This window comes from Macrotis lagotis, chromosome X, assembly GCF_037893015.1.
Source record: "Macrotis lagotis isolate mMagLag1 chromosome X, bilby.v1.9.chrom.fasta, whole genome shotgun sequence".
NCBI lineage: Eukaryota > Metazoa > Chordata > Mammalia > Peramelemorphia > Peramelidae > Macrotis > Macrotis lagotis.
In genome coordinates, this window is record NC_133666.1 from 75,926,224 (window position 1) to 75,938,734 (window position 12,511).

Consider the following 12,511-nt stretch of genomic DNA (forward strand, 5'->3'; position numbering starts at 1 on the left):
AGAAGCCAGGGAGGGCCTAGTTGAGGATCAGGGCCAAGACGAGGCCCTAGCTTTTCCCAGGGAGCTCCAGGTCCTCAGTTTGCATATCAGCCAAGACTCCTCCTTCTCACTTACCACCCAGAGTCAATCACTTGCCTAATTTGAGTATTTCCTTCTCACCAGCAACCTCTCACATTGCCCTTCTCGCCTTCTAATGGGTCTCCTGATTCTGCCTCAATTTTCTGCCCACTTGAATACATTCCACACTCAGCTGCCAAAGTGATTATCCTAAAGTGTCCAATCTGACTGTGTCATCTCCCTATTCAAAGAACTCCCCTGATTCCCTATCACTTGCAGAATTCCATGGACAATTCTCACTTGGCCATTTAAAGCCTTTTTCAACCTGGGCCTTACCAGAACAGTTCCTTCCAGGTTACATAAACTTTACTGCCCTCTAACAGGCTCCGTGGTTGTGTAAACTGTGGGAGTTGGGAAGCTGAAATGAAAAACCATGGCCCAGTAGCAGGAATTGAAGGGATCCAAGGGAAGCAGCTCTGTGTGTGTGTGTGTGTGTGTGTGTGTGTGTGTGTGTGTGCATGTGTGTGTTCATATGTGTATGGGTACTCACCTTAATGGGAAAGTAGTCCCGGAAATACTTCCAAAGGGTCCAATTCCTCACCCAGTTTGAGCGCCTGCCACCTGAAGAGAAAGGAAAGGAAGGGAGGACAAGTGGTCCATCAGGCTCTTCTGCTTTCTCTGCAGGGGGAGCCAGTTTCCTGACCTCCCATATCCCAGTATGAGATCAGCATCCTCAGGGGTTTCTTTTTCTCTCTTGATGCTTCTGGGGCACAGTACATACCTTCTCCCTCATGCCTTTCCCAACATATCCCCTCTAGGACCTAGGAAGAGGGAGTGGGAAAGAATCCCAGACCTTGAAATCACACCTTAACTTCTCTGTGAAACTCAGTTCCCCCTTTGTAAAAATGGGACCACCAATTTTTGCTTTATCTACCTCACAAGCAGCAGCAAGGAAAGAATTCTTCCCAGCCCTTTATCTTGAATTGGGAGCTGGGGCATTCCTGAACCCCCTAAATCCCTGCAGTCCCCAGTCACGTGGGCAGCCGCAGTGCCTTTTTATTCTTGGTATTTTTTGAGTACCCTTCCCCTTCCTACTTACCTTGACTGTGAGTTTTCCAATCATACACGAGCCAGCCTAGTGTGAGCACAGACAGTATCCAGTACTGAGTGAATGCCAGGTAAGGCACACCAACAATAGGGATTATTCCTGAGGAAACACCAGGGTTGGTCCATCACCCACATTCAAGTCCAAAGCCTTGGACTTAAACCCCCTCTCCACCTGTGCACATCAGTTTCCTCCTCTCTCAAATGAGGCAGTTGTATGAGATGACTTCTGAAGTCATCTTGTCCAAGACTCTCACTTGAGTCTCCTTCCCTGTGCTGCAAAATGAGGGGTTTGGATTAGATCAGGAGGTGGATCTGTTGGGCAGTCTGGTGAAGCCAAACAAAACCAGGAAGAGAAAAAAGAGAAATGTCATTCAAAATGATTGCAGATAGTATAAAATACTTGGGAGTCTCTCTGGAAACACTCACAAGAACAATCTGACAGGGACAGCTAGATGGAGCTGCAATGGATAAAGCATTGGCTCTGGAGTCAAGAGGACCTGAGTTCAAATGTGACTTCAGATACTTGACGCTTATTAGCTTGTGTGACCTTGGGCAAGTCACTTTATCCCAATTACCTCACAAAACAAAAGAACTATATGACAACTATTATAAAAGAGCATTCGCACATATAAAGATAGATCTAAATAACTGGAGAAATATTACTTGCGCATGGGCAGGCAGAGTCAATATGGTAAAAATGATAATACTATCAAAATCAATTTACTTATTTTGTGTCATACCAATCAAACTACCAACTATCAGGAAGCTAAGTGATGCTGTGGATAGAGTGCTGGGCCTGCAGTTAGGAAAACCTATTTCAAATCTGGTCTCAGACATTTGCCTGCTGTGTGAGCCTGAGCAAGTCACTTCTGTTTTCTTCAATTTCTTTATCTGTAAAATGGAACTGTTGTGAGGATCAAATGAAATAATAATAGTAAAGCGCTTATATACCTGGAACACAGTAAACACTATATAAATGCTAGTTACTGATTACTTTAAAGAACTCAAAAAAAATTTAAAAAAAATTAAAAAAACTCTAAAAAACGATTCATCTGGAAGAACAAAAGGTCAAGCCTATCAAGGGAAATAGTGGGGGGGATAAAAGTGATGGAAGGTGGCCTAGCAGTACCAGATCTCCAACTGTATTACAAAGTGATCATCATCAAAACTATCTAGAACTGGTTTAGAAATGGGGGAGGGGGAAATCAATGGAACAGATTAGGTCCACAATATATATATATATATATATATATATATATATATATATAAAACCCAGTGAGCACCAAAGCTTAGTATTTGATAACCCTTAAGTGGGGACAAAAAAAATACTATTTGACAAAAACTGAAAAGAAAACTGGAAAGCAGTATGGTGGAAAGTAGGCATAGATCAACACCTCACATTGTTTTCCCAAAAAAGCTCAAATTAGAGACATGATTTAAAATAAAAGGTGCTTTCGTGAGCAAAACAGTGGAGAAAGGAAGAAATTATCTGTCAGATCTATGAATAGGATAAGAGTTCATGACAGAACATAAAGTGGATAACTTTGATTACAACAAATTAAAAGTTTTTTTGTGCAAACAAAACTGATGCAACTAAAATTAGAAGAAAAGCAGGAAACTGGAGAAAAAATATTTCGTAGTAAGTTTCTCTGATAATGGTCTCATTCCTAAAATATATAAGGAACTAGTTTCAAATTTATAAGAATAAGTCATTCCACAATTGACAAATGGTCAAAGGATATGAACTGGCAGTTTTCAGAGGAAGAAATCAAAGCTATCAAAACATATACAAATGCTCTAAATCATTAATAATTAGAGAAATGTAAATTAAAACAACTTGGGGGTACCACCCCCATCAGATGGGCTGAGATGCCAGAAAAGGAAAATGACAAATGTTGGAGGCAATGTGGGAAAATAGACATGCCAAGGCACTAGTGGTGAAGTTGTGAATTAGTCCAACCATTATGGAAAACAATTTGGAATTGTGCTCCCATATCCTTTGACCTGTACATATCCTTTTACCTGACAATATCACTACTAAGTTTATAACCTAAAGATATATAAAAAAGAAAAAAAGCAACCCATGTGTACAAAACTATAGCAACTTTTTTGTGTGCGATGGTAAACGATTGGAAACTGAGGGGATCCGCCATCAGCTGGGGAATGGCAGAACAAGTTATGGTCTATGAATATGATGGAATGCTATTGTGTCACAAGAAATGATGAAGGGATGGCATCAGAAAACTTGGGAAGACTTCTATGAACTAATACAAAGTGAAGAGAGCAGAACTAGGAGAATAATTTCTACAACAACAGCAATAATGTAAAGAGACTCATTGCTAGAAGGAGTTCTGATCAACCCAATTTCAAAGGAATCATCATGAAACAAGCCATTCACCTCCAGACAGACAATTGTTGGATTCAGAGTGACACTGAAGCATATTTTTCCCCTTTTTCTTTTGATAGTGGGTTGGCAAACATAGCTAAGGTAGAAATTTATTTTATTTGCTTTGAAATTCACCATGAATTTTGTACTTCTTGCCATCTCAAGGAGTGGGGGAGAGGGGGGGGAAGGAGAGGATTTGAAACTGAAAATAAAATTAAATTAGATCTTTAAAAAGAAGAGAGAAGACCCTTGGGATCTACATTGGTTTCCAGCAATGAAGAAAGATGGCTCCTATGGGTTGGGGGAGCTAGAAGGGTTGGGAAAGTGAACTCAGAAGGAGAAAACCAAGTCCCAGGGACCCCATGAGAGGTTCTAAATCAACAGCTGCAAAGTTGAGTTTCCAGCCCCTCACCCTAGTTCAGTTAGGGCTAAAGTGGCCTCTGGTACACGGGAACTATGATCTCCTGCTCTGTCAAATGGGGCTAATTCAAGAGGTTTCTTTGGTAGAACATAAAACACCACAGAACTGAGCTATGAGGAGAGAGGCTGGGGTTTTGGTTAGATTTCTAGAGGCAGCTTGGGGGAGAAAAGGGACAGAGATCTCCAAATCTGAGCTCAAGTCACTGTGACACCAGCGCTGGGGAAGTTCCTTAACCTCTTGGGGTCCCAGGTACTTATTCATCTTTCTAGAGCTACACATTAAAGAGGAAGTGATTGTTAGGAAGGTGGTCATTACTCTGGGCAAAGACCCTCTGCAAATTTCACCCACTACTCCAAGTTCTGCCTTCTGGACCCCAGCAATTCAATTAAATTGGAGCATTTGAGATACAGATCCAAAAAAGAAGTCTCTTATATCGAGTCAGTCTCTGCAAGTGGGGTGAGCGAGTCTTGTAGGGAATGAGATGGCTTGCCTGAGAGTCCTCACTGAATGGAAGCTTGGGGAGGAGCCCTTCAATGCTGGAGACAGTTATGCTCTCCTTGGGCCTTCTCTTTTCCCTACTTCCTTCCCCCAGTCTTCTATGACTTGATCTGAAAGCCCTTCATCAGAGGAGTCACTCTCCTCTGAATGTTCTCCAGTTTCTCAATGTCTTCTCTAAAATGGGAGGCCTCCAGATGTGGCAGCCTGACCAGGGCATAGGATGGTGCTAGAGTCAAGAGTTCCAATATCTAGCCCAGTGACTATCCTCTAGGGAAGGCCAAGTGTTTGTTTCCCACTGGTGGATTCTCAGCTCGGAATCTTGATCTATTAACCTACCTCCTGGGGAATCAGCAAGGCCTAACCAGAGGGAGGGCATCTCTTCTTCCTCTCATGGGTCCTGGCTCTATGGACCCTTCTGGGAACAGGGTGAGTGTTGGGCAGGAAAAAAGAGTCTGCTTAGGTAGGAGTGACCTTCCTAGGGAACACTGCATCAGCAAATTGACTTCCAAGTCACTGCTCAAAGACTGGGAGGCCCTCTTCATTTTGGAAAGCTGAATTCTCTTCTGCCTGCTGTCTCCTGGAATTGGGATGAGAGATGCTACTATATATAGTGCTATGAATCCTCCTTCATTCTTTCTGAACGTTTCCCCAACTGTAAAATGGGGGGGGAGGGTAGTTTTCAAGGGCCTTTGTATTTATTTTTGACCCGTTGTTCTTGCCTGTCCTTTGTGTTGGGAAGAGAAGCCTGCTAGTGGGTTGGATAGCAACCCTCTCCTCGGGAAGGGAAGTTGCCCACATGTCACCATCTTAGGCTGAGGGTTCTCAAGCCATCTAGGCCAATCTGGATCACCCAAGGGATCGTCTGTTTTTGGCTTCATGATTTTCAGTGACAAGCTCTGCTTCTGGACCCCTGCAACCTGTGGTCCCCAGTCATGCTTGCTCCCAACTATTTACCAGAGCCTTCGAATAGACATCCCTTCAGAGTAGAGGCCATCTTATATCTTTGACACAGCCCTATGCTGTGTTGTTCTCTGTTGCCCTCTGTTCTCTCTATTATAATACCCTGCTTCAGCACATGCCTCCCACTCCCAGTCCATATCCAGTCATTTGTCATATCCTGTATAGAATCACAGATTGAGATAGAAGAGGGTTATCTAGCTCAGTCCCCTCAGTTTACACATACTGGAACTGAGATGCAGGGAAAGGAAGTCACAGATAACAAATGGCTGTTCTAGAATTTGAACTCTGGTCTTCTGACTCCAGGGCACCTAAGTGGTGCTGCAATGGATAAAGCACTGGATCTGGAATCAGGAAGACTCATCTTCCTGAGTTCAAATCCTGCCTTGGACACATACTTGCTTTGTGACCCTGGCCAAGTTACTTTCCCCTATTTGCCTTAGTTTCCTCATCTGTAACATGAACTGGAGAAGAAAATGGAAAAATTACTCCAGTATCTTTGCTAAGAAAAGCCCAAAGAGGGTCATGGAGAGTCAGATACCACTGAAAAATGACTGAACAACTTCTGACTCCAAAAGCATTATTCTCTGCCTTGTTCCACAATGCTTATGTCTGCCCCCTTCTCTCTACTCCTCTTAGGAGGTTCCCAGAGCTGCACTTTCAGATTTTTGGTCAAAGACCAGGTATAACCAATCTAACCTTGGAAAGCTTCCAGACACTTCCAAATAGCTGGTGCATTTCCCTTAAATGCTCTTGTTCTCCCAGTTAAGCACCTCTAGTTCCTTCACTGTATCCTCATCTGGATGGTTTGGATCCCCGGTCTTCCTGCTCCTCCATCCTGTTCCCTCTCCACTGAATGCACTGAATCCTGGCAGGACTTCTGGCTACATGGGCCCCTCCCTGCAGCTTCACTTACCTAGCACCACATAGAGGGGGATCCATTGGAGAACTGAAAGGGTCTGGAGGGCAGCCTGGAAATCCAATGTGAAGTCAAAGGCCATAGTTCCCTAACTGGGATAGGGAGCCTGCACAGAAGTCCCCAGCCCTATAAGTAAGTTAAGCCCAAGTGCTTTGCTTCACATCTTGTCCCTGAGCCCTTTTAGCTCCCCGAAATTCCAACCTTCAACCTTTCCTCTAGCTCTTCTCTGAGAACAGCCACACCCCACCTCCTACACAACAGTAGGCCTGCCTGCCTCCACCCCTCCACCTCTCACCTCTGCTTTTGCTTTGGCAGGACCCTGGCCAGTTCTCTTACCATTTTAGACCTTTAGCTTTTCCTTTTCCCTGGTTTGGGTCAGTATTCTCCCTCCCTTTCTCCTCTCTCCCTCCCTTCTTTCATTCTCTCCCTCCTTCCTTCCCTCTGCTTCTGTCTATCCTCTTTCCCTTTCTTTGTTTCTCTCCCTCCCTCTCTCCCTCCCTCCTTCCCTTCTCTCTCCTCCTTCCCTCCCCTTCTTCTCTTTCTCTCTTCCTCCCTCTCTCCTTCTCTTTCTCAACCTCCCTTTCTCTCTCCCCATCCCCTGATTTATGTCTGTGTCCTCCTCCCTTCCTTCTCTCTTTACCTCCCTCACTCTTCCCTTTCCTTACTCTCCCTCCCCTTTCCCAAGAATGTGAGCTATTTGAGGGCAGGGGCTGGATTTTTTTTAATCTCTGGAACTCTATGTGAGTAGGCACATAAATCTATGCCAGTTGATCTGCTGTTCCTTCTCCCAGGTCTACTATAAACTGGAAATACCAAAACTGTTCCTAGGAGCTGAGATGAAAAGCTAGAAGGGAACTCAGAGGTCATGAGTTCCATCCTTTGATTTTACAGAAGAGTTAACAGAGGAAGCCTGAAGAATGGGTGGAACTCACCCAAACTCACCCAAGGAGCACAGATTGAGAGTTGGCCATCTGGTATACAGAGGTCCCTGAAGCCCAGAGATATGTGATGACCTGTCCAGGATTATACAGTTAGAAAGTGGAAAAGTAAAGCTTCCAAGGGATTACATCTGACTGACTCTGGGGCCACTGGCCAACTGAGATGAAAAAGACCCACAAGAGGGATGGGGGAGACCCCTGTAGCTTGGCCAGCAGTTTTGCTGAGGCAGGAACCCCTGAATTTTCCCCTTCCCCTTGTTCCCACATGTCATTCCAGTAACCTTTTCTCCTTTATAAAATGAGTTGGCAATTCAATTTATGCACTATTTGATGATAAACTAGGTGAACTTGGTACTGTGGACCTTTGCCCTCAAATTTTCATTCTCCTGGGAGGGAAGGAGAGAGCTGGACAAGGTGCTCTAGGGATCTCTGAAGGACAGGAAGAGACAGAGACTTGAACCAGGGGGGAGAATCAGGGAAGGCATGGAAGAGGTAGCAACTGAGTTGAATTTTTTTTTTGCAAGACAGTGGGGCTAAGTGGCTTGCCCAAGGTCACATAGCTAGGTAATTATTAAGTGTCTGAGGCTGGATTTGAGCTCAGGTCCTCCTGACTCCAGGGTTGGTGCTCTATCCTGTACCACCTGGCTGCCCCCAACATCCAAGCTGAATTTTGAAGGAAGAGAAATGCTAAGAGGCAGAGGTGAGGTGAGAGGGCATGCCAAGCCTTGGAGACAGCTGTCTAGTTGTCAACTGGATTGGTATGTGGAGGGCCAAAAGGTAAGGCAAATGAAATCAGGCTAGAAAGGTAAGTCAGGTGTAGCTTGTGGTGGTTTCATGAGAAGCATTACTTGTCAAATGACTGTAACCATGGAGGTGGGGAGATGGTAACTATGGGACCTTGGGCAAATCAATGGATCTCTTCCATCCTCAGTTTCCTCACCTCTTGAAGGGGACTTGCACTCCTGACCTCCTTGGGCTGCTGGGAGAATCTAAGTACTTTGTATACCTTAGGGTGTCATGCAAATGGGTTTCATCAAATGAAGGTTTCTGAGCAGAGGAGTGCCATGTTCAGACCTGGGTCTTCAGAACATTATTTTGGTAGTTGTGTGAAGGAAGAGGAAACTGAGGCCAGGAGACTACTTAGTTGACTATTACAAAAGTCCAGGGAAGAGGTGATGAGATTGACCTACAGGGTGGCTGGGTGAGTGGAGACAAGATTGATAATGTAATGAGATGCCAATGAAATGGTAAAGAGGTAGAGCTCATGGGATTTTGCAACTGATTGCACTGGGTAGGAGGTGAGGAAGGTATGTGGTACAGAACTCTGTGGGATATGATCTGAGTTTTAGAGCTGAAAGGGATAGTGTATCCAACCCTGTAACTTGAGAGAGGTCATAGAAACCTAGGGAGGGGAAAATCCTCTCCCAAGATCACCAAGGCAGTAAATGGCAAATCAGGGATTTGAATTCAGGACCTCTGACTCTAAGGACCTTGTATAGCAAGGAAGATGCTATCTTCACCTCTCTGGACTGCTTCAATTTCCTCTCTAAAAATGAGGGGGTTATGGGGTGGCTAGGTGGCGCAGTGGATAAAGCACCGGCCCTGAAGTCAGGAGTACCTGGGTTCAAATCCGGTCTTAGACACTTAATAATTACCTAGCTGTGTGGCCTTGGGCAAGCCACTTAACCCCATTTGCCTTGCAAAAACCTAAAAAAAATGAGGGGGTTAGACTCAATGGCTTATAGGAACCCTTCTAGTTTAAGATCTCCTATCCTACAAGCAAATACCCCAAACCAAAGTCAGTTTTAGACATGCTGAGTTTGAGGTGCTAGAAGGAAGTCAGAGATAGCAGAATGGGAATCCAAAGAGAGACTAGGGCTGACTTTGTAGTTCTGGGAGTAATTGGCCTAGACAGAGATGACAATGGAGCCCATGGGAGCTAATGAGATTTCTAAGGCAGAGATTGTAGAGAGAAGAGAGAAGGCCCAGAACTGAGCCTTGGTAGAAGGACCTTCACATTTAGGGAGTGGAAGAAGGATGATGAACAAGCAAAGGAGGCTGAGAAGAAGTGGCCAGACAAGGAGGAGGACACAGTTTACCTGAGAAAAATCCCAAGGACTTAGTAGACCAAACTCACCAGGAACCAAATGTGTGACCTAGCAGTCATCCAAACTCATGTGACAGATAAGTGCAGGTTACAGTCCAAGGAGACTTGTGTCTCCTGTTCAGTATTGCAGGCATTTACATTCATTATCTCAAGTGTACATCAGGATTAAGCAAGTTTAATTCATTGTACTGTTGTTCAATCTAACTTTTTAATAAATAATTTCGTTTTTAAAAAAAGAGATAAGATTTCTGTCCAAAACTAGGGTGAAGTTTGTCCTGCTGCCCTCTGCTCTGGTGGGACCCCATCTGGGGTATTGGGTTTTGCTCAAGGCACTACAGGGCCCCAATTTACTTCCTTAACTATGTCTGGTTCTTTCATTTAGCTTAGTGACGAGAAGACTTAGGTAGGATATCATAGTTGACTTCATGTGTTAGAAATGCTATTGAGTGGAAGAGATAGCAGATTTGTTCTGGACCCAAGGGCCAAAATTTTGAATGATGGAGAGTAGTTGCTATGAGGTCACTTCTCCATAGGGAGCTGACCTTGGTCTTGGTGGGCCAGTGGTGGAAAAGGCTAGAGAAAATCATAGAGGTAACTCTTAGTTTCTTTCAGTGAGGGCTAGATAGGCCATGGAAGGCCCTCCCAACTCAGATTCTAGAATTCTGAGAGCTGAAAGGGGCAAAGGTTAGTGAGGTTGGCCTGGAACTGATCTCTGTAACAGTCTAGAAAGGAGAAACAGTCAGGATGAGGGAAGCTGAGTCACTGCCACATGGTGACCTCCTGGATGCACTGAGGATCTTGGCTGTGGATATCCAAGTAGCTAAAGAAAAGAGTGGCAAGAAAGCAGCTCTGGCGTGCCAGTGCCAAATGCCCACAGAAAAGCCAGGAGGCTGGATGGAATCATTCTCTGGGCAAGGCCTGGGTCTGGGTTACACTAAGTCCTACCTTCTAAGAGAGGGGAAGAAGCAAAATGCCTTTAAATAGAAGACAGTATATGTTAAATGCCCAGGAGAGGAGTGAACAAAGTGTCCAGGATGTTCAGAGGAGGGGGAGGCCATATCCAGCTGGGGGATCAGAAGTAGTGGCATGTAACTTAAAAATGAGAAAAAAAATAAATTGAAAAGCTCCAATTAAATACCAAACTGGAAATCTTGAAAATCAAAAGTTAATAAAATTGAAAGCAAAAAAACCCTACTGAACTAATAAATAAAACTAGGAGCTGGTTTTGTGGGGAAAAACCCCCAATAAAACAGACAAACCATTAACTGAATTGATTTTAAAAAAGAAAGAGGGGCGGCTAGGTGGCGTAGTGGATAAAGCACCTGACCTTGGAGTCAGGAGTACCTGGGTTCAAATCTGGTCTCAAACACTTAATAATTACCTAGCTGTGTGGCCTTGGGCAAGCCACTTAACCCCATTTGCCTTGCCAAAAAAAAAACCTAAAAAAAAAAAGAAAAAGCCAAATCACCACTATGGAAAATAAAAAGGATTAATTCGCTACCAATAAAGATGAAATTAAAGCAATTAAGAGCTATTTTGCTAATAAATTGTATTTGTCAATAAATATGACAGTCTAAATGAAATGGAAATATAAATTGCCCAGATTATCAGAAGGGGAAATAGAATACTTCAATAACCCAATCTTAGATAAAGAAATTGAACAGCCATAAATGAGCTCCCTAAGAAAAAATCCCAAAGCCAAATGATTCACAAGTGAATTCTACCAAACATAGAACAATTAATTCCAATACCATCTAAACTATTTGAAAAAATAGGCAAAGGAGTTCTACTAGATTCCTTTCAAGACATAAATATGGCAGGGTTGTCCAAAAATGCAACCTGTAGGTTCCATGTTGCCATCGGCATGGCAATTTTATGTGGCCTACCTTTAGGTTTACTAAATATAAAGTGTTTACTAAAGGTAAACTAAACCAAGCTACTCTTGGTAGCTCTCGCTAAAATGGAAAATAAAAATATATTGTCTATTGTTTCAATAAAAACTTTTAAAAGTAGGTTGCACAGCCCTGAAATATGGTGTTGATTTCTAAACCAGGAAAAGGAAAACCAGAAAGACTATCAAGCAATCTCTCTAATGAATATTATTGCAAAAGTTTTAAATAAAGTGTTGCTATTGTTTGCCCATTCTGGGAAGATTAATGACATCACTTCTTGACTTGTGTAGGAACTATATTTCAGTGAGGCAGAGCTGTGCAATCATCAGCCTGACTCTCTCCTCCAGAGTCAATGAAGTCCAATGGCAAGACAAAAGTCAAGACACTGGACATAGCTAGGAATGCACTGGATGACTCTGGTCTTTCTAAATTAAAATCTTTCCCAGGTTTCAGTTTATCTGAGGCAATACCCATTTAAGGTCTAACGGCTGGATAAGAAATGAGACAAAAGATGGACTAATTTGCCATCATAAAAATATTTGTCTGGGGCTGGGAAGGGAAGACCCCCAGAAAACAGTTGCTATTTGCACCCTTTCTAGGCCATCAAAACCTAAACAATGAACCACAGAGACTTGAGCTAGGGGCTCTTAGTGGCCATTCAATGAAAGCCAGAGTGATTTGGATTTAAAAGCATGATCAAGTAGTACCATTTGAAACACACTGGGTGTTTTTAAACTGTGTTTTTTCTGATCTATATTTCAAGATATAAAGGAAAATAAATGAAAAGTGCACCAGACAAAAAACTGTCCTACCTTAAAATTTAAAAAATAAAACAGTAAACTTCTGGCCAAGATGGCAGAGAGAAGACAGGCACAGTGATAAAGTCTCCTGATCTTTCCCCATCTATGATATGAAACAAACCTCTTAACAGAAATACGAGCTACAAACCCAGAAAGAAAAGTGCGGAGAAAGAACATCTACCTCAGGATCTGTCTTCCTCGGTCCTGGGGGAGACCGGGCACAGTGGATAGAGCACCAGCCCTGGAGTCAGGAGTACCTGAATTCAAATCTGGCCTCAGACACTTAATAATTACCTAGCTGTGTGGTCTTAGGCAAGCCATTTAACCCCAAATGCCTTGCAAAAACCTAAAAAAAATTTTAAAAAACTTAATGATCAAATGCTGAAAGGTAGAAATAGTGAATATATTTCTCAGATCACAATGCAATAA

General features: G+C 43.3%; 1 protein-coding gene across 5 annotated transcripts in view; it reads right to left on the minus strand.

Annotated features, from left to right (window-relative positions):
* The window catches only part of DGAT2L6 (diacylglycerol O-acyltransferase 2 like 6), a 48,223-nt gene that overhangs the window by 20,845 nt on the left and 14,867 nt on the right, over positions 1-12,511 (minus strand). For 4 of the 5 annotated variants that reach the window (XR_012472606.1, XR_012472605.1, XM_074207439.1 and 1 more), the window contains exons 3-4: positions 1,157-1,264; positions 608-678 (exon numbers count right to left, since the gene is read on the minus strand). Coding sequence is in view for 3 of the 5 variants with exons in the window: in XM_074207439.1 (XP_074063540.1) it covers positions 608-678; positions 1,157-1,264 (179 nt within the window). In the remaining 2 variants the exon portion in view is untranslated. Of the gene's footprint in view, positions 1-607; positions 679-1,156; positions 1,265-6,342; positions 6,704-12,511 lie in introns of those variants that run through there. The other variant, XM_074207440.1, reaches the window with a different exon arrangement.